This window comes from Dendrobium catenatum, unplaced genomic scaffold (genome assembly GCF_001605985.2).
Source record: "Dendrobium catenatum unplaced genomic scaffold, ASM160598v2 fragScaff_scaffold_1638, whole genome shotgun sequence".
Classification (NCBI taxonomy): Eukaryota; Viridiplantae; Streptophyta; class Magnoliopsida; order Asparagales; family Orchidaceae; genus Dendrobium; species Dendrobium catenatum.
In genome coordinates this window covers 1,726,989-1,747,431 of record NW_021320100.1, presented here as the reverse complement: position 1 = coordinate 1,747,431, position 20,443 = coordinate 1,726,989, and the positions used below count along the sequence as shown (strand labels likewise).

The 20,443-nt window shown below is 33.1% G+C and overlaps 2 protein-coding genes across 19 annotated transcripts in view; both read left to right on the top strand.

Moving 5' to 3' along the window:
• The window catches only part of LOC110113379 (apolipoprotein A-I), a 46,261-nt gene extending 42,973 nt beyond the window's left edge, over positions 1 to 3,288 (top strand). For 8 of the 15 annotated variants that reach the window (XM_020845941.2, XM_028701092.1, XM_028701098.1 and 5 more), the window contains 3 exons: positions 1,882 to 1,962; positions 2,108 to 2,169; positions 2,606 to 2,976. In XM_020845941.2, the coding sequence (XP_020701600.1) occupies positions 1,882 to 1,962; positions 2,108 to 2,169; positions 2,606 to 2,684 (222 nt within the window). In that variant the 3' untranslated portion in view covers positions 2,685 to 2,976. Of the gene's footprint in view, positions 1 to 210; positions 688 to 759; positions 841 to 985; positions 1,048 to 1,881; positions 1,963 to 2,107; positions 2,170 to 2,605; positions 2,977 to 3,068 lie in introns of those variants that run through there. The other 7 variants (XM_028701086.1, XM_028701091.1, XM_028701089.1 and 4 more) reach the window with 7 other exon arrangements.
• A 1,997-nt stretch (positions 3,289 to 5,285) lies between these two features.
• LOC110113360 (glycosyltransferase BC10) overlaps positions 5,286 to 20,443 on the top strand; it is a 25,434-nt gene continuing 10,276 nt past the window's right edge. For 2 of the 4 annotated variants that reach the window (XM_020845928.2, XM_020845910.2), the window contains exons 1-6: positions 5,286 to 5,446; positions 6,078 to 6,575; positions 7,446 to 7,544; positions 11,721 to 11,821; positions 11,922 to 11,993; positions 12,101 to 12,191. In XM_020845928.2, coding sequence (XP_020701587.1) covers positions 6,207 to 6,575; positions 7,446 to 7,544; positions 11,721 to 11,821; positions 11,922 to 11,993; positions 12,101 to 12,191 — 732 coding nt within the window. In that variant the 5' untranslated portion in view covers positions 5,286 to 5,446; positions 6,078 to 6,206. Of the gene's footprint in view, positions 5,447 to 5,743; positions 5,916 to 6,077; positions 6,576 to 7,445; positions 7,545 to 11,720; positions 11,822 to 11,921; positions 11,994 to 12,100; positions 12,192 to 20,443 lie in introns of those variants that run through there. The other 2 variants (XM_020845921.2, XM_020845916.2) reach the window with 2 other exon arrangements.

The following is a 20,443-nucleotide window of genomic DNA, read 5'->3' as shown; positions in this document are numbered from 1 at the left end:
TTAGTTAGATTAAATATCTTTTATTTTTCTGTTTATTCTCCTATAATATATATTCCAAAGGAATATAATAGAATTTGAGTTTTCCTCTAAACAATTTCTTGATTATATTTCTCAATTATTTGGATTTAACTAATGAATCCTTATTCTTTATTCGTCCTGCAACTGTTTTTTTTTATAGAATTACTTGGTCGCTGTTTTCTGTTTTCCTAGGATTGTTGAGGTGCCGAATCTGTGTAAAATAGTATGAGGTTGTCGTTAGCCCTTATAATATCAGAGAAGGTATTAGTTGACTATATCATTTTTTTAATCACATGCTTTCTTCAATAATTACATTTTTGAAAGCTGTAGTGTACATTAAGATCGTTGGTCTTGATTTTCAGATTGAACGATCATGATTAGAAAATTATAATAAAATAGAAAGGAGAATTTGCAATTTTCACCACTGGATTTCTAAACTAAATGTGGCTTTGTGATCAGTACTTTACTTTCTAGCAATAGCATTGTGACTCCTTAGACGTCGCATTCCATTCATTCTCTGTATATTTAACTCATCCTGCTGTATTTGGAGAGGTATTACATAACAAATTAAGGCTTAGTTGGCGACAGCTTTTTTATTGCTTTCTAAAACAATTTTTTAGTACAAAAAATTCTAATTCAAGAAATTTTTTATCTAAAACATTATTTTAGAAAGCATTAAGAAAGCTGTCCCAAATAAATCCTAAATCATTTCATCTAACTTCGCATTCTTCCATTTTGTAGGTTAAAGTCAGTGTCCATGAGAACCTAAAGAAACATGATTTAACTAAACGGTTCGCAACTACGGAACTTTCATGGTTTTTGGTATGTAACCTACGAATCTTTTTTTAAAGCTGGAATGGCTCAATTCATTTATTTCAAAAAAATAAACTTGTACGAGACACCAGTTGAAAGTTTTCTTGTTTCAACTGTATTTCATCTGAAGTTTTCACCGATCCCTTCATTGCAGGCTTCTGCAATCTTGGGGTTTCCCATGTTTTTCCTACTCAGACTTCTTTCGGCTATTTTCTGGTTTGTCAGATCTCCAAACCTGTCTTTGTTGTCGATAGTCATATCTATCACTTAGGGCATCTCCAACCGAAAAACTCATTTTTTATATATATATATTGATAGAATTTGAATTTTCCTCTAAACAATTTCTTCATTATATATCTCAATTATTTGGATTTAACTAAATGAATCCTTATTCTTTATTCGTCCTGCAACTGTTTTTTTATAGAATTACTTGGTCACTGTTTTCTGTTTTCCTAGGATTGTTGAGGTGCCGAATCTGTGTAAAGTAGTATGAGGTTGTCGTTAGCCCTTATAATATCAGAGAAGGTATTAGTTGACTATATCATTTTATTAATCACATGCTTTCTTCAATAATTACATTTATGAAAGCTGTAGTGTACATTAAGATCATTGGTCTTGATTTTCAGATTGAACCATCATGATTAGAAAATTATAATAAAATAGAAAGGAGAATTGGCAATTTTCACAACTGGATTTCTAAACTAAATGTGGCTTTGTTATAAAACTAAGCATGAATAATTGTCAATTGATTCAGCTAGTTGTGATCAGTACTTTACTTTCTAGCAATAGCATTGTGACTCCTTAGACATCGCATTCCATTCATTCTCTGTATATTTACTCATCCTTCTGTATTTGGAGAGGTATTACATAACAAATTAAGGTTTCGTTTGCGACAGTTTTCTTATTGCTTTCTAAAAACAACTTTTTAGTACAAAAAATTCTAATTCAAGAAATTTTTTAACTAAAACAATGTTTTAGAAAGCATTAAGAAAGCTGTCCCGAATGAACCCTAAATCATTTCATCTAACTTCGCATTCTTCCATTTTGTAGGTTAAAGTCACTGTCCATGAGAACCTAAAGAAACATGATTTAACTAAACGGTTCGCAACTACGGAACTTTCATGGTTTTTGGTATGCAACCTACGAATCTTTTTTTAAAGCTGGAATGGCTCAATTCATTTATTTCAAAAAAATAAACTTGTACGAGACACCAGTTGAAAGTTTTCTTCTTTCAGCTGTATTTCATCTGAAGTTTTCACCGATCCTTTCATTGCAGGCATCTGCAATCTTGGGGTTTCCCATGTTTTTCCTACTCAGACTTCTTTCGGCTATTTTCTGGTTTGTCAGATCTCCAAACCTGTCTTTGTTGTCTATAGTCATATCTAGCACTTAGGGCATCTCCAACCGAAAAATTAATTTTTCACTCCAAATTGCAGAAATACACCAAAATGTAATAACTTTGTCTCCAACCGAACTCCATTTTCTAACACCAAAAAAAGAATATTCCTAGTATATTCTTTCCCATACTTCATTTTATATAATTTTTAAATTAAAAAATAATAATAAATTACGGGTGAACAGTGGGACGCCAATATTGGCGTCTTACTGCTCACCTGTGATGAAATAGCGTCAAAATTGCCGCTCGGTTGGAGTGACGGAAGCACGACAGACAAACGGTTGTTTGCCGTTCCATTGGAGATGCCCTTAGCCCTTGTTATCTTTGTTTATTGTTGATTTTTCTTCAAATTTATGATTCCAACTGCATATTCTGCAGTAAGAAAACAATCTGTGGCCAGAATGCAAACAGGAATCAAGCACCAAGAAACCAAAAGCGCAAGCATGGTGGCAAATAGGATATCATAACCTTACTATCCTTGCATAATCTTATTTTTTAGGTACAAGCTGGTTTCTCCCTTTTCCCTCAACTGTAAATGGTTTTTTTGTTTCTAATATACCTACTCATGAAAGAAGAAGTCCCTTACATCTATCATGTACTTAGAAAGCAATACTTTCTGAACTATTCTACAAGAGGTCATGGCTTTTTTTTAGGCTGTTGATAGTTTTTGCAATGTAATACTAAAGAATGTGAAGATCCTAAGCTTGTTCTATGATAATAGATTTGCCTCATTTTATTGGGATGCTTCTTATGGTAAATTCTATTGGTAATCAACTTGTTACACTAAATTATTCTCATGGATAGTTCACTATTATTTTTCTGGTATTTTTTGATGATGCAGAGATATGTGAGACTCGGGAAGAGTGAGGATCTCCTTACATTGAGATTTGAGAATCAATTTCTCTCTAAGGTTTTGTTTGAGATAATTTTCTTATTGTTTTTTGAAGCTGGTTTTTAGTACAATTTTTTTTTTAATTCAAAATTTTTGTACTGAAAAGAAGTTTGAGAAAGAACAAGAAAGCTGTCCCAAACAAAATTTAAAGACTTTTGTTTAATGCTTCTATTGGATGATCTTTATCCACGAGATTATGGCTTCATTTGGGACGGCTTTATTATTGCTTCTTAAAGCAGCTTTCTAGTACAAAATTTTAATTTTTCAACAAAAAAAGCTGCTTTAAGAAGCAGTAAAAAAGCCGTCCCAAACGAAACCTAAGTAGTATCATTTAATCGCTTTATTTCATCCTTTTTGTGAAGATCTAATCGAGCTTTTTTGGTAATAATTCACTTAAGAGATTAAGGATTTATTTGAGGTAGATTTTTCATTGCTTTGTTATTTAGATATTTGTTAGCATCAATGTGATTATTATTTTCTAGCCCTTTTTAAAAATTTATATATTGTGAGAGGCTATTTTTTAGAATTATATCTATTAGAATGTGGTAGCTGCAATACAATTGTTATATGATATTTTTTAAAAAATATAATATTTATAATATTCATAACAACTTTTTAAAAATTTGTATCATTTATAACAGCTTTTCAATCGCTTTTAAAAAAGCTGCAACAACCCTGTACAGACCAAGAATTTTCATCCAGCAACCTATTCTTCATCAAATTATTTGGGATTCAATAATTGGAATCTATAAGAAAATGTATGGTAAAACATTTTCAATAGATGAAAACGGATAATAAAATACTAAAAATCCTCCCAAATAAGATTGATTTGATTTTATTTTATCCTAATAAAGCACGTCAAAAATTTAAATTGTGGCATATTTTTCCCATCTAATTGAGTTTCTTTAGGTATTGGGGAAGTTTTTTTGGTAGTTTCAATAGGTCATGGGGCCTTTGAAAGTTCTTAGAAGATTCTAATGCATGGAATGCTCTAAGGCTTTGTTGGGACGGCTTTATTATTGTTTTTAAAAGTAGTATTTTAGTGCAAAAATTTTAATTTTTGTATTAAAAAGTTGCTTTAAATAGCAGTAAGAAAGCTGTTTCAAATAGAGCTTACGTTTTCAAATACTTCAACACTTATAAAATTTTAGCTTGCACTCTAGTTGACTAGATTGATTTTAGATTACTCAAGAAGCAGAGTGCATTGACTCGTGATTTTTTTCCACGAATTTTTTAAGTTTCTTTTGGGACAATTTTTTTATGATTTTTTAGGCAGTTTTTTTAGTGCGAAAATTTTTTAAATAAAAAATTTATGTACTAAAAAGTTATTGTAAAATGCAGTAGGAAAGATGCTTCAAATTAAACCTTACCTCATATATTTATATATCTAAGGGCATCTCCAATGAAACAGCAAATAATCCGATCTGACAGGAATAATGAGTGAAGAAGGTATTTAGCGAGTCCTTCAGAACTTCTATTTTCGTTTGAAGTAGAAGAAGGCGAACATGTTTAAATTGAGAATTCCTAGTAAGGAAAAGACGAATAGTCGTAGCCTTAATACAAAACTGAAGAAACGAAGAGGCGCGATCGGATGATAGATTAATAAAATAATTTTTAATTTAAAGAAATGAATGATCAATATTTGTAACGACATGATAATTACTATAATATAATTAAAATAATTAATTGGCAGGTAACGCTCGGTATAGCCAGGATATAGAAACGTTAGCTTTGATTTGTGAAATTAATTTTTTTTTAATGAGTGAATAAATGTTTTGTAGGTAGAAGTTATGCAAATGTGTTATAAATAAAGAATTTGAAGAGTCATAAAAATGGACGTTCTAGATTATTTTAAAATTTATAAATAAATGATCGGGATTTGCTAAGAGTGGAATCCCAAGCCACTTTTATATAGTAGTATAGATATATATTATAGATGATCCCTCAGCTTCATAACAATTACTAAAAGCCACAAAGTAATTTGGTAATTGTAAAACTGCTCTTTTTTCAGGAAAAAAAAGGCTGAATTAATGTTTCACAAATCTCAAGTCCGTCTTAACGGTTCAGATTTAATATTAGATGAATTTTCATTTGTCGGCAAATCTAATGAACCGGAAAAAGCGTTAAAGATATTTGGAATGTAAAAAAGTATAATGTAAAGGACCCAAACGCAATAATCCCATCAAATTCACCTCCCGCAAACGTGCTTTTCAAGTTCCATCTATCGCCTCCAGCGAATCCCCGACTAAGCCGCCTGAGATCTCTCCAGCGCCTCCGCCGCGGCAGCCGGAGCCCTGAAAGACGGCGACGAGTTTAACAACTCGAAGGTACATCCACCATTTCTTCGCTCTTCCTTGATCTCTCGTAATCTGAGCTCTCTCAGCTCGGAACGGTTCGGTTTCAACTTTCCGGGTCCGTTTCACCTCAATTAGACCCGGCTTGCCAATTCGCCCAGCTTCGCTGCCTTCTCGATAAATATTTGTTCGATTGCGTAATTGGTTGTTTGGAAGCTGGAGATTTGAATACTTCTGTTTCTTTTATGTTAAAATAATTCCGGACTTGTGTTGATTCGTAAACCAGTTTAGTTGCTACTTCGTCTCTTTCTCCTGTCGTGTGTGGATGGCGCATATGCGGACCAATCATGTGCGGACCAATCATGAATTCGCAAGTCTAATAATATCTCCTTATGAAAGACTGTTTCTTGATGGGCGACTTCGAAAAGGTTCCCATCAGATAGGGTTACTGCAAGAGCCAAATGCCTTCAGGAGTAAGGAGGAGATCAATTCCATCCTCCCCGTAATTTCATCTTTAATTTTTCAAAGCTTGCTTCCAATTAGGCCATTGAACTTCTGCTTTATCAGTTTTCATCGAATTCTTATCGTAATTGGGTTCTACTTAAATTTCGGAGCTTTTAGCTAAAATGATGATTTTAATGTGATTCTATGCCCTCTGTTCCAGTTTCTTGCAGCGCGATTGGTTAGAATATGTGCTAATTTTGTGAGTAGAAGATCGCAGTTGGTGATGCTAGCTGCGGTTGAAGAAGCTATGATGATCGAAAAGTTGAAACTCAAAGATGAAGTGCTTTAAATGAAGGGACATAAGGGGTGGCTGGATATTCCGATAATGGCCGCACCACGAGGAAAGCCTTCATCAAAGAGGCCCCTTTGGATCCTTGTACTAATCTCTCTGGTGTGCTTATCATTGATCGTAGTCTACCTTCACCCACCCCAGCAATATTCATCTTGCTACCTTCTATCGAAAGTTTGCGACCATTTAGACTACTGGCTTCCCCCAGTACCAGCCAGAGTTCTAACTGATGAGGAGCTCATCTCTAAGGCTGTCATAGGGGACATTCTCTCGATGCAGTTTCCTCATAAAAAAAGTTCTAAAATTGCTTTCATGTTCTTGACAGCGGGATCATTGCCTTTTGAGAAGCTATGGGAGAAGTTTTTTCTGGTAATTCATTATCTCAAATATTTGATTCGCAGGCTCTCTACAATTTGGAATATGGGAGTCATACTTTCTTATGTTTTTAGTCATGCAAATATAACCATATGGAAGATGCGGTATGGCATTTATTGATGGGATTTATATATATTTTATTGTGGAAGAATCTGCAGGCTATGCTTTAATTATATTTTCAACACATTACAATTTAGAATTGGACATTTTTGTTTATTCTAATTTGGCTTCATGATGATGGTTCTCAATGACCAACGAAAAATGCATTTGGAGTGTCAAATTCTAGTCCAAGTTCAACTCTGTAGATCATGATCTATAAGATTCAGCTCTGCCCTCAATTATAAAAAGTATGCATTGCACTTCAAGTCTGGTCTCTCTTTTTTTGTTCTGTAGTTAAGACATATATCTTCATTCATGGGCATAAAGTTCAAGGACATGAATGATTGCATGTGCAAAGTTTTTCTCGCTTTGCCGTCAAAATTTTCAAGAAAATGGGTCATTTTGTACTACATTTTGTGCATTTGTTCATGGAAACATAAGTAGAAAGAAATTTGAGTGTTGGCTAGGTTATATTAGAGAGGGAGGGAGGTAGAGAACAAAACTTATGTAAAGATCTATTCAACTCACATGATTAAAAGAATGTGTTCTTGATGTTGGTACTTAGTACAAAAAGACTTGTGCATAAGAGAGTTTAATCCTAGTGTTATACTCACTGGGATTGCGTAGATGATCCGATGTTGTTGTGTAGAAGGCAATAATGATTAGGATTGTGCTATATATGTTTCTTAGAATATCATTAATTAATGTGTCTTTTCTCTATATTGGTTGATTACTTCTGTATTTTACCCAGTTATCTATATACAGGGCAATGATGGTAGATTCTCCATTTATATACATTCTTCAAGGGAAAAACCAATTCACGTGAGCCCTCTATTTATTGGCCGGGACATTCGCAGTGAAAAGGTATCTTCCTAGTTTCTGTCGAACTACAACTTTCTAGTCTCAAGTCTCACATCATCAAGTTTTAATGTGATGCTGTTCCTAAAATCATGTCTTCTGTGCCTAGAAAGTTTAAACAAAAAAAAAATTGCATGTGTCTATCCCACAAGTAGACTATGAGAATGGTTTGCTTCTTCAAGCTATATTGTGTTGCCACTTGAAAATTATGATGAATTCAGCACAAAAAGTTCGCTTGTTTGCATTTTGATTTTGATAGGATTTATGATCAATTCTCATGTGATCTAACTTCTTGTTTGTTGGACCTTGGAACTGCTCATGTCGAAACATTTATCTTTATTGTTGTTCTCATGCTATAATATGGTAACAGGATAGTTCATTTCTAGGGAAAGAACTTATAATGCAATTCAGCAGAAAAGGTGGACACTATGCTAAGGAGAAGAACAAATATTGCTTGTTTACAATAAATTAAATGAAAAGGTGAAAACAATTAACCATTTTGGAGAAGGCTATACATTAGTTTATGTTTGATGGTAGAAATGTTGAACATGGGAATGAGGTTTAGTTTTTATTAGACAAAGAGCTAAAACTTAAAATTGTTGAGATTAATAGAGTTAGTGATTTATATTAAGTTAAAGATTGATGAAAAATTATGAATGTGGTTAGTATTTATGCTCCTCAAGTTAGTTTAGAAGATAATTTAAGGAAATGCATCGACTATTTTGAGCATATACCTTCTGAGGAAAAATAATTATTGGAGGTTATTTAAATTGCTATATAGGTTCTTTTAGGATGAGCTATGATAAAGTTTATGCTGTTTATGATATAGGAGATAGAAACGCTATAGAAGCTATAGTTGATTTCATAGCAGCTTATGATTTTGGATAGAGGACACATAATCTAAGAAATGATAAAACACTTGGTTATAAAAGTTATGTCACCAAATCACAAATAAATTTCTTTTTAGTTAAAGGAAAGAAAAACTTCTTGCAAAACTTGTAAGGTGATTCTAAGAGAAAGACTGACTATATTACGTAGTGTAATAGTTGTTAATATATATATATATATATATATCTGTTTAAAATTGCGCAATGAGAGGCGCGCCTTTGCGCAATTCCTCCCAAAAACGCCTCATAGCCTACGCAATTTTGGTCTTGCAAGAGGCGTACGCCTCACAGGGGCTGAGGCGCGCCTCAGAGGCGCAATTGCGCAATTCCTTGTGAGGCGTACGCAATTCTGGGTAGGGTCCACTCACTTAAAATGAGGTCTTTTAGATATATATATATATATATATATATATATAAGACCTAAGATTTTGATCAAGTTAGATGCATTAAAGTTTATTATTATAGGATTTTGATTATAGATGAAGACACCTAGGAAAGATGAAAATATTACTTTGAGAAATTAACAAATAAGAAATTTAAAAAATTATTTTAAAAGAGCATAACAAACAAATAAATGGAGTACATTATACATTAATCCAAAAAAAAAGTGAAGTGAATTTGACTCTAAAAAAGATACGTTAGCATAAGGCCTCATATTTGTATGAGTTACCTGTTGAGATTTAAAGACTAATGAGGGATATTGCAGGATTTAGTTAAAAAGTATTTTTCATGGAATTTTGAAGATTAAGAGGATGTCAAACTGTTGGAGAAAAAAAATTTAGTACTTAGAACAAAATTAATGTTAAAATTGTGCTAACTATTGTGAAATCAAACTTAAGAGTCATACAATAAAGCTATGGGGGCGAGTAATGGAACATAGACTTTAAAAAATTACATCAATTAAATATAGACTTTAAAAAATTACATCAATTACATAGGTCAATTTGGTTTCATGTCAGGAAGATTAATTGTAGAAGTGATTTTTGTGGTAAGATAATTAATGTCAAATTATAAAAAACTAAGAAATCATCAGCATATTATTTTTATTAATCATGTGTAGGCATATGATTTAGTACCATGATTGATTTATTGTTTTTGAAGGTAGAATGGTGTATGTAAAACATATGCTAACATCAAGAATTTCAATTACCATGTGTTTACATCAATGATCAATATTGAGTTTATATATTTCTTTGTGTTGGTTATGAAAATTCTTACAAATAATATTTAGAGTGAGGTTGTTTGGTGTATTTATTTGTAGATGATATATTTCTAACTTGTGTGACGTTCATTAAAATTAATGAAAATTTTAAACAATGGAGAAAATAATTAGATGAGAAATGTTTTAGAATTAGTAGAATAAAAAATGAGTAATTGTTATTTTAGTGCATGATGTTAAAAAATATCATTAATATTATTATAAGGTTGTGTGATATCTAAGTATGATATATTTAAGTATAGTGAATTTATTATACATAAGAATGAAGACATATACATTAATATAACTTCTAGAGTAAATGTTGGATGGTTAAAATGAGAAGTGCATTAGGAATTTTGTATGATTAGAAGATATCATGATTTAATAAAACTAAAATTAGGCTAGTGACGTTATATGAATTTAAATGTTGGATTGTAATAAAATAAATTATCTAAGTTTAATGTGATAAAATTAAGAATACTTAGATACATGTATGACAAGATTATGATGGATAAATTAATGATGATTATATTAGGGAAAGTATTAGAGTTACATCTATTGAAGATAAGGTAAGTAAAAATATACTTAAGATAATCCGAATATATGCAATGAAAGATAAATAATATGCCACTTAGACGAGTTTGTGGATTATGAAGGAAAATGGTTAACTTAGATTGCTTCGATAAAAGTTACTCATGATGATTTGCTAAGAATAGGTTTAACACCTTAGTCAACATTTAACAAGAATAATTGAAAAATGTGGATTCATATATGATGCCAATCCCACATAGTTGTGATATGGCTTAATGATATTAATGATATTAATGATGTGGAGGAGTGTGACCATTCTCCTTCTAATTTTATGTTTTGTATTTATTTCTTTATATATTCTTCAAATTCAACAGCATTGTTGATTGCGGTTTAAATAATGAAAAATCATTATGGATTGAGTTTCATCAATTTTCATAATACTTAACTAAACATGTGAAAAAAAAACTAAGCTTATCAAACCACATAAAGAAGCCTTCTTAAGGTTTAGTTTTTTCTATGCATTTCAGTATTTCACCAATCAAAATCATCAAATACACTCTAAATATCTTGAGTAACCCTTTATTTAATTGCAAGACATAATGCTTGAAATCAATATTTTTTCTCTTGTGATCATAGTCATTAATTGACAAAAATTTATGTATCTCTTAATGATCAATTAATATTAAAAATTATTGATATCATGTATAACATTAGTTTTAATATTGTTAAAAAAATGAATGTATTCCATTACATTTTAATTTAATAACATCAAATTCTAAATGGGTGGAGGATGATAATTCTTCCTTTAGGTGGAGAAATGGCTAACCCCATATAGATTTATATAAATGTATGTATGTATGTATATATGTATGTTTTTGTTGGGATAGACTGCTATCATTCTATATGGATAGAGATGCTTATTCCTGTGATTTTGTTTTATTTTATTTTTAGATCAGACAACATTCAATTAGAAAATCAAGACTAATGGATAAAAGATGTCAAATTTTAGGATGATTTAGTCATGCACATCATATGTGGGGTTGGCTATCCTTTAATTTAGATAATGAGGAATATTTCCCCTATGCATACAAACGGTAGCATTCTAATGGATTATTTAGATGATGAGATAAATGATTCATTAATTTAATGATATAGGTGTTCTCAAATCAATTGAAAAAAATATCATATATGAAATGGCATCTAGAACAATTTTAATGGATTTATTTTTCAAAAAATATGCAAAAAAATATTTTTAGTGAGGCATAACAAACTATCTATAATTTATCAAGTTTTAGCAACGGTTAAATCTTCACAAAAATTGATGAAATAAGATCTACAATGAGTTCTTTGGTTTGTAGATTAATATCAATAGTCTTGATCATGTATTTGAAAGTAGTAATATACAAAATCAATTGTGCGTGTTTATTACACTATTTACTTTGGTAATTTTTTTTTTAAATGTGTATAGAAATTATATTTGTGCATATATGTTGTATTTGAAACTATTATAGAGTATATACTGAAAATAGGAGCATACTGCTTATTATGCGTTATAAATATGTTCAGGTGTCTTGGGGTCAAATTTCAATGGTAGATGCAGAGAAGAGGCTCCTCGCCAATGCACTCAAAGATGCTAATAATCAGTATTTTGTGTTGTTATCTGACAGGTGATCTTTTTTTTTTTTTTTGGTATTTTAATCATTCTTGACTGCTGCTATAAATTTTTTAGCAAGTTTTATATATTATTATCATTTTTCTATATTACAGTTGTGTACCCCTACATAATTTTGATTATGTATATGATTATCTTATGGAAACAAATATCAGCTTTGTTGACTGGTAAGCATTAGATTCTACCTATTTTGATAAAATTAATGAAAGTCTGTCGGATATTTCTTAGTTATCAATTTATGATCTATTAGCTAATATCATTACTCTAATTTCAGTTTTGAAGATCCTGGCCCGCTTGGAGCTGGCAGGTATTCTGAAAATATGTTACCGGTGATTGAGAAAAAAGACTGGAGGAAAGGTTCACAAGTAAGCTGACTTTTGGTTCTATTATAAATTACCTTCTAAAATGGAAGTCGGAAATATGTAGAAAATATATGTTGTTGATGGTGCTGTTGGTAAAGAGGTAGATATGTGCCGCATGACCATGGTTTTATGAAAGTTTTTCATAATTCCAGTGTGACCTCTTTCTATGAAGTTTAGACTAGTTTACTGAGGGAGATTTTGTAGTTTGAGATCTCCTTGATCTTCTTTTTGCTTCGCTTTAAAATTACTTGATTTCTCCCTTATCTTAAATCCATTCCTTAGATGTGTGAGAATTGAAGATAGAATGGAGGACTTTGATTAGGGGTGGAGGGGTTCATTGGCTTCTTGAAGAAACAAGAAAATAGGGAGGATTGAAGTAAACGATTATGATGGAGAGAGACATTGATGCCTCAGGAATAATGCTCAGAGCAATGAGTGGATGGGGTTTTTTATTCTCTGAAACAGAGAGGGAGCTGTACAAGTGTGGGAAGAATTCACTGGCAGGAGGGAGAGTGAGAGTGAGGCTAAGAGGTTATTCTAATTTTATTTCATAGATAACCATAACAACATCATCAAAATCCTAATAATTTAAAAAGTTTTTTATAATTTAAAATTCAAATTAAATCCTATCATTTGCTTCAAATTAAAAAAAAGTAATTATTCTAAAAAGATAATTTCTACTTAATTTAAATAAAAGACAACTCTGATAAAGAAATAAGATAAAATACAATTTTATGGGCTAGTATAATTTGTGTTTTGTGCAGACTTAAGATTTTTCAGTTCATTTGCTGCACTAACTCTCCAGGGCCAAAAGAAGGCCCTTCAGAAAGTCTAAATTCTGGTATTCAAGTTGATCTGGCACCATGTACATCTACTCTTCATTTGTGTTTCAAGAAACTACATTATGAGGTTGATTTTTACAATGAACCAAGTATTGGAATACTCTAGAAACACTTGAGGTGACTTCATCAGTAATGATTTGTTCCATTTGCCATTTTGGCAGTAATGGCCGGAAGTGCAAGGACAACAATATTATTCACAAATTTAGAAGCTCTAGTTGCAGAAATACCACGTATGTGCACAAAAAGTTTGAAGAGTCTGGATATGTAATAGGAAACACTTGTAGATCTCAAGTATTTCCTATCGAACTTTGGAAAACAGCGAGAAAATCTTCTAAACTCCAATGAAAATAAGGGAACAATAGATTTTATTTCAAGAAAACAACTAACGGAAGAAAAACAAACAAGATACAATTGATCCTCAATTCAAGAGGATTGATCTCTCCCAAATCTCTAGACGCCGCTAGAGCCCAAAGACGTCCTAAATCTAAGAGATCTCAAATTTGAGCCAAATTTAAGATGTCCTAACCCTAGGAAAACAAATTGTTTAATGCATACAAATCAAAAGGAAATCCCTAAACAGTCCCTACATTCAAATTTCCCTCTTAATTTCCCCAAAATTCTTTCCTATTTGGCTCCCAAAAGCATGCGGCTCGTGCGGCTGTAGAAGGAGGCGGAGAGCGCCCACCTCGTTCGCGCCTGGGCCAGTCCTGCATGGATTGGCATGACTGGTCCAATGGACCGGTCTAACAATATGGTATTAGATGCTCAATTCTAAACCACGCCTAAATTAAATTCTTAAGTTAAATCAATCAAAGGAACATTTGAAACCAATTTGTTAAGAATTTCTTGAAGTTTGAAAGATCTTACTTCGAGCTTTTTTAAATTTGTATGGTGAAAATGTTATAGTTTAATTCTAACATGTGCAAAATCTCCTCTACTGAGTTTTCTTTTTCCTCTATGAAAATCAACTATATCTTTACGTTTTTAATTTTACTTGGCAGTTTTGTAGTTCATCTCGATGTGCTATTTATGTATATGCCTAGCAAAAAATGCAGATTAAGATCTTTATGTATGTTGGGATACTGATATGAGATCTACATCCTTTCTAAGAGTGCATACCAAAAAAAATTTTGGGGCTTGTGGTCACGAGCAGATTTTGCATGATAAAAAAACTACTTCAATACTTTCATCTAGGTTTTATGGAGAAATGTGCAAACTAGTCTTTGTGGTATTATGAAGTTGGCCTCTCAAGTTGGTTCCTTTGCCATTTACGTTTTGAGTGCTCATTCTCATCAAGTGACAATTTTCATGCTTACATGATGAACCATCTCAATTGGACTTGCAGTCTGATGAATACCTAAAGGTTTTAATTAAAGGTTTTAAATTAACGATCAGATATTTTAGATTGTAGCAACACATGTTATCATTCCCTTTGATAGTTTTATGCTATTCATTTACTTGGCTGTCAAAGAATCTGATGGACCGGCTGATTTGATTTGGAGGAAATTAAAAAAGTTAATTTAAAGAAAAATGATTGATTTGATTGGAAGGAAATTAGGAAAGTTTATTTAGGGAAAGATGGCTAATTTGATTTGAAACTATTGATACATGTTGCTTGCTCTGTTTATTTTTATTATTATTATTATTATAATTATATATATACCTAGATTCGATCAAAATTGAGTGGGAGAGAAGGCTCAGTTCAATTGAAATTAAACGAGTGGGTGTCAGATCGGTTTGATTGGGTCGAATTAGGCTGATTGTGTCGACTCGAGTTCAGCCGTGCAGGATCTGTCTGTCGGGTGTGTGTCGAAGTCGGACATGAGGTCGGCGTTGGGAGCAAGTTAGGAGATTGGCCCAGAGGAGTGAGCAGGGTCGCTCGTAGACGTGCGGCTAGAGGGCTTCCACGTGCGGGTCAAGATCGCCAACGTCGGGAACTAGAGCGTAGGCAGGAATCAAACCTCTCAATAAATGTAGCTTCCATTGTAGACCTACCCGGCATGAATTCAAATTGATTTTGAGAAACATTAGTATCATGTCATAACCTATGTTCAATAACTCTCTTCTAAAATTTTAAAGTATGATAAATTAACTTAATTCTTCTATAATTTGTATACTCTTGTGCATCACCTTTATTTTTTAAAATAGGAATCAACACACTCCTCCATTTATCTAGCTTCTTTTTAGTCTTGAAAATAATATTGAAAAGTTAGGTAAGCTATTAAATTTTTTCATCTCCTAAGGATTTCCACACCTTTAGTGGAATATCATCAGGTCCAACAGTTTATCTACAGTTAATTTTCTTTAAAGCTTTTCTAACTTTACTTTTACTATATGTCAAAAAAAAAATGTATCTATTTTCTATTTAAGATGTTAGGTCATTAAAGTCAATCATATTCTCATAATCTTCATTGAAAAGCTTATCAAAATATCTCATCCACCTTTGTTGAATATCTTATTGTAATAAAATAAATTTTTGATCTTCATCTTTAATACACTTCACTTGAACTAAATCCTTCTCCTAACTTTTTGCTTGGTTGTGCTTAATATCCAATCTATTATATAAACTATTAAAAGCTAAATTTTTTTATCACATATTATTTTCTTAGACTTCTTACGAACCTCTTTATATCTTTCACAATTTTTTCGAGTTTTTACTTCTAAATCAATTTTTATAATAAAGCTTCTTATTTTTTATATTTTCTTGCGCATTTTGATCTTTTCTTACAAACCATATAAAAATTCATAAAGTTTATCATGTTTAAAATAGGTTTGGAAAATACACTCTTAGATTTCTTTTTAGATGTGTAATGATGCATCACATAACATCTAAATAAATTTCAAGAATTCTTTTTTTTTTTAAACACTAATCTTTTCATCATTTCTTCTTGCACATTAATATGCAAATTTCTACTGTGATTGCAAACTGACCTATTTGATGATATTTAAAATAAGCTTTAATAGAAATTTTGGAGCCAAATGTATAGCAACATATTTTCCCTTGGTGTCTTTGATAATAATTGTGTTACTTTCTTTTGATGCATTAGATTTAATAGGTTGAGTATAATTATCATGACAAAAAAAAATCTAACACGTGTGGTAACTCTCTAAGATATATGAAATTTAAACATTTGCTTAAACAACAACAACAACAACATCATCAAGCCTTTATCCCACTACGTGGCGTTAGCTACATGAATCTTTTTTTTGCATTGTGTCTTATTAAGAATCAAATTCTCATTTAAATTTAATAAAAAAAATGTCATTTCTAATATTTTGTGGCCAAGTCTTTTTAGATATACCTATAATTTTCTTAACATAGGCCAAATCTAATACATCTACTTTTCTAGCCGGGTCATCGGAAGGCAAACATTTTATGTAGACCTGTCAATTTTGGGTCACGGGTCGGGTTCGGGTCGAACCCGGAATTGACCCGGTACTATTCGGGTTCGGGTCAACCCAACCCATTTTCACAAACTGGTCAATTTTCCAAACCCGGACCCGACCCACTTCGGGTTCGGGTCAACCCGACCCGACCCGCTTCGGTTTGATTTTTCGAGTTCCCGCACGGTGCAAAGGCAGAACGGCAGCGGTGTAGCGGCAGTGGTGCAGCAGCGGCAACGGTGTAGCGGCGGCAATGCTGGCAAGGGCTGAGAGGCAGCGGGCCCGATGCAAGCGGCGACGCGACTCTCGAGTGAACGGAGCGGAGCGGTCACGCCGCGCATGGGGCTCGATGCCTCGATGCGGGCTGCGGGCAGCCCGGGTACGCGGCATGCGCCAGTGCGCTGTGCGCCACGCGGGGTCGCTGGGCAGAGCGGGGCAGCCGGGGCAGCCGGGCAGAGCTGATTCGGGTCATTCCGGGTCAATTCCGGGTTTCCGGGTCAACCCGACCCGATTTTGCAAACGGGTCGATTTTCCGGACCCGAACCTGACCCGCTTCGGGTTCGGGTCGGGTTCGGATCGGGTTTTCGGGTCTGGTCCAATATTGACAGGTCTAATTTTATGTGACCAAACCATCTAAGTAGACTCTCTTTAATCTTATTTGTCGATGGAGCTACTATAACTTTTTCATGTATATACTCATTTCACATTTTGTTTATAAGAGTGAAGCCACTCATTCATCTGAGCGTCCTCATCTCTACAACACTTAATTTTATGCTTCTCTTCTAATGGCCAACATTCTTAAAAAAAAAACATTCTACGCCATAAAGCATTGCGGATCTCACTATCATCTTATAGATTTTTTTCTTAAGTTTGAGGGATATTTTTCTATAACACAACATGTGCATTCCTCTTTTCTATAACACAACAGGTGCATTCCTCCAATTAAAACATCCAACTTGAATTCTACTAATAATATCCACATCTATTTCATCACCACTTTGAACAATAGACCCGAGATATCTTAAACGTATACTCTTATTAATGACTTTATCGTCGAAAGTCACAATCCCCACTAGATCTATTACTACTAAAATTACACTCAATGTTTTCAGTTTTAGATCTACTCAAACGAAAACCTTTAGACTCTAAGGTTGACCTCCATAATTCAAGTTAACCTTCAACTTCCTCTCTAGTTTTATCAACAAGAAAAATATCATCAGCAAAAAGTATATATCATGGTACATCCTCTTGGAAATGTCTGGTAAGAACATTCATAGCTAAAGCAAAAAGATATGGGTTTAAAGCTATTCCTTCATGTAATCCAACCAAAATAGAGAAATACTTGGTCAAACCACCTTGCATTTGAACACAAGTAATGGCTCCTTAATACATATCATTAATGACTTGAATATAAACATTATTAACCCTTTTCTTTTCTTGAACTCTCTTGAGCAGTTCTCTTGAAACTTTATCATATGCTTTCTCTAAATCAATAAATATTATATGTAGATCATCCTTTTTCTTTCTATACTTCTCCATCAAACCTCTCAATAAATATATAGCTTCTATTGTAGACCTTCCTGGCATGAATCCAAATTGATTTTGGAAAATATTAGCATCACGTCGTAATCTATGCTCAATATCTCTCTCCCATACTTTTAAAGTATGACACATTAACTTAATCCCTCTATAATTTGCACACTCTTGTGCATCACCTTTTTTCTTAAAATAGGAATTTATGCACTCCTTTAATGCAAATTAAAAAAAAAACTCAAACAAGGGAATATGATGTGTTGTCATCATTAAGCTTCGAGGGCGGAAGGAGACATCTCTTTCTTTCTTGAAGAAACTTAGTAGTGTGTCAGAGGATTAGAATAGGGATTATGAAGTGAGAGAAATTGTAACATCAAGAATAGTGCTTATGAGGGAGAGAGGATTATGATATTTATATTCCCAAGAGAGATGGAACTGCTCGAGTTGAAGAAGAATTCATGAGAATAAGAAAAAAGTGGATTAGGTGGAATAATTTCAGTTTGATCTTATATTATCTGTAATATACTGAAATTTAGGTAAATGAAAATAATTTTATTTGAACTATCTCTTATTATAATAGTTACATTACTGTTAATTAAATGCAATTAAATAAATTATTAATTCCGAATAGGTGCTTGTATTGGATGAGAAGTTTGGCAATTAGTTATAGTGGCGTGCCCCACTCTCCTTTCTTTTGTTCGGAAATCACAGTGCTGCAGTGAATTTCAGTACAATTGTAGGCTTAATGAATTCGGCACAGTGCTGTATAGGGAAGTTCGGCAGGGCAGACTAAGGAAAGCATGGCAGCAGTGCTGGAGGGGAGAAGGATCGTCATAGTGTTTGAAGTTTTCAGCTTAGTGCAGGTAAAGATTATAATAGAGGTCTTAGTTTTGTTGTATGATGGAGTTTAGTTGATGTTAAAATGAGTTTTTCATTAAGTGTAGGGTTATATTCAGTTGAGGAAGTAACAGAGAAATCACGAAGAAAATATAAAGGATACTGATTACTGACTATTGCCTTGTTCGATACAGTGCAGAGAAAAGGCGAAAAGTTTGGGTAGGTGAAATTGTGATAGAATTCAGCATGTGTATCAAGGAATTATTTGAGTATATTGATAAGATTTGCTTATTATTGTAGCAGGAATTGAGAGTTGAATTTTATTAAAGAAATTCCAGTTAAAGAGAAGAATAGAGAATTGAAGGAAAAGAATGAATTGAAGTGAGTGATTTTGATTTTATTCAGTTGTTTTATAAAAAGTCAATACATTAATAAGATCTTAAAGAAGAATATAATTAATTGTGTTTTTTTTAGGATTCATAGATGTATGAAAAAAAAGAAAGTTTTTAGGATTCATAGATGTATCAAAATAACATCATCCTAACCTCATTTATGAAAATGAGGCTCGTAATTTCAAATTCAAAATTAAATCTCATTCAAGTGCAGAAGTTAAGATTATCAAAAGAACATTGATTCCTAATTTAAGTAGAAGAAAATCTATTATTAAAATGTAATTTATGAGTTGGTTGGTCTATAGAATCATTTGAACTTGAGACTTGTGATGAATTCAAATTTGCATCCATGTGTGTACCAGTTTGTTAAGCCCGGCCCATAGAGGGCGGAAGCCCTCCTCCCTGTTCAGGAGCCCAGAGGATGAGCTAGGCGGGATTAGATAGGTGGTTCGGCCCCCCTTGTGGGGCCAGGAAAGCTTTAATTCAAATTGAATTCAAATTGGAGAGGGAAGCTTGTACGGAAAGTAGGTTGATTTGGGAGGGGAATTAGGGAAGTATATTTAGGGCTAACTATGGGGTGATTTTAGGGTATGCAGGATTTGTGTTTGATATAGATTTATTTGATGAGTTTTCTAGCGGTTGCTTGGATTTGTGGGAGAGCTAATCTACCTCTCGAATAGTAGATCAATTATATCTTGCTTTGCTATTGAAGAAGAAATTAAAAAAAAACAGCCATTATCTTGTTCTCTCTTGTTTGTTGTTTTTACTCCCAAGATGCATTACATTTTGTTTGGCGGACAAGAGCTGAACCGACCCAGCCGGTTCAGCAATCATATAGGAGGCGGAGGTATTCCGCCTCCTCTACTTTGGCCAGCCCACAAGTGGGCCCCACTTGCTAGCATCATTTGAAAATTCAAAGAGGAAGGGGCGGCTAGGCCTTAGGAGGGAAAACCAATTAGGAAATTTATTGTATTAAGAAGGATGAGGGAGATTAGGGATTTTCATGTTTGGATTGATTGCAATTAGGGTTTTCTTGGAGGCTTGGGCTCTAGAACGAATTCTAGAGATTGGGAGAGTGCGATCCTCCTCTCGAATAGAGGATCCTTGTATCTTTGCTATTTTCCTTGCATCTACTAGTAAAATACAAGTTGTTTCTCCATTTTTCTCTCAGATTTTCCCTGTTTTCCACTGTTTTTGCTGTTTTTCTTGCTGTGAACAGTAAAATACAAGTTGTTTCTCCATTTTTCTCTCAGATTTTCCCTGTTTT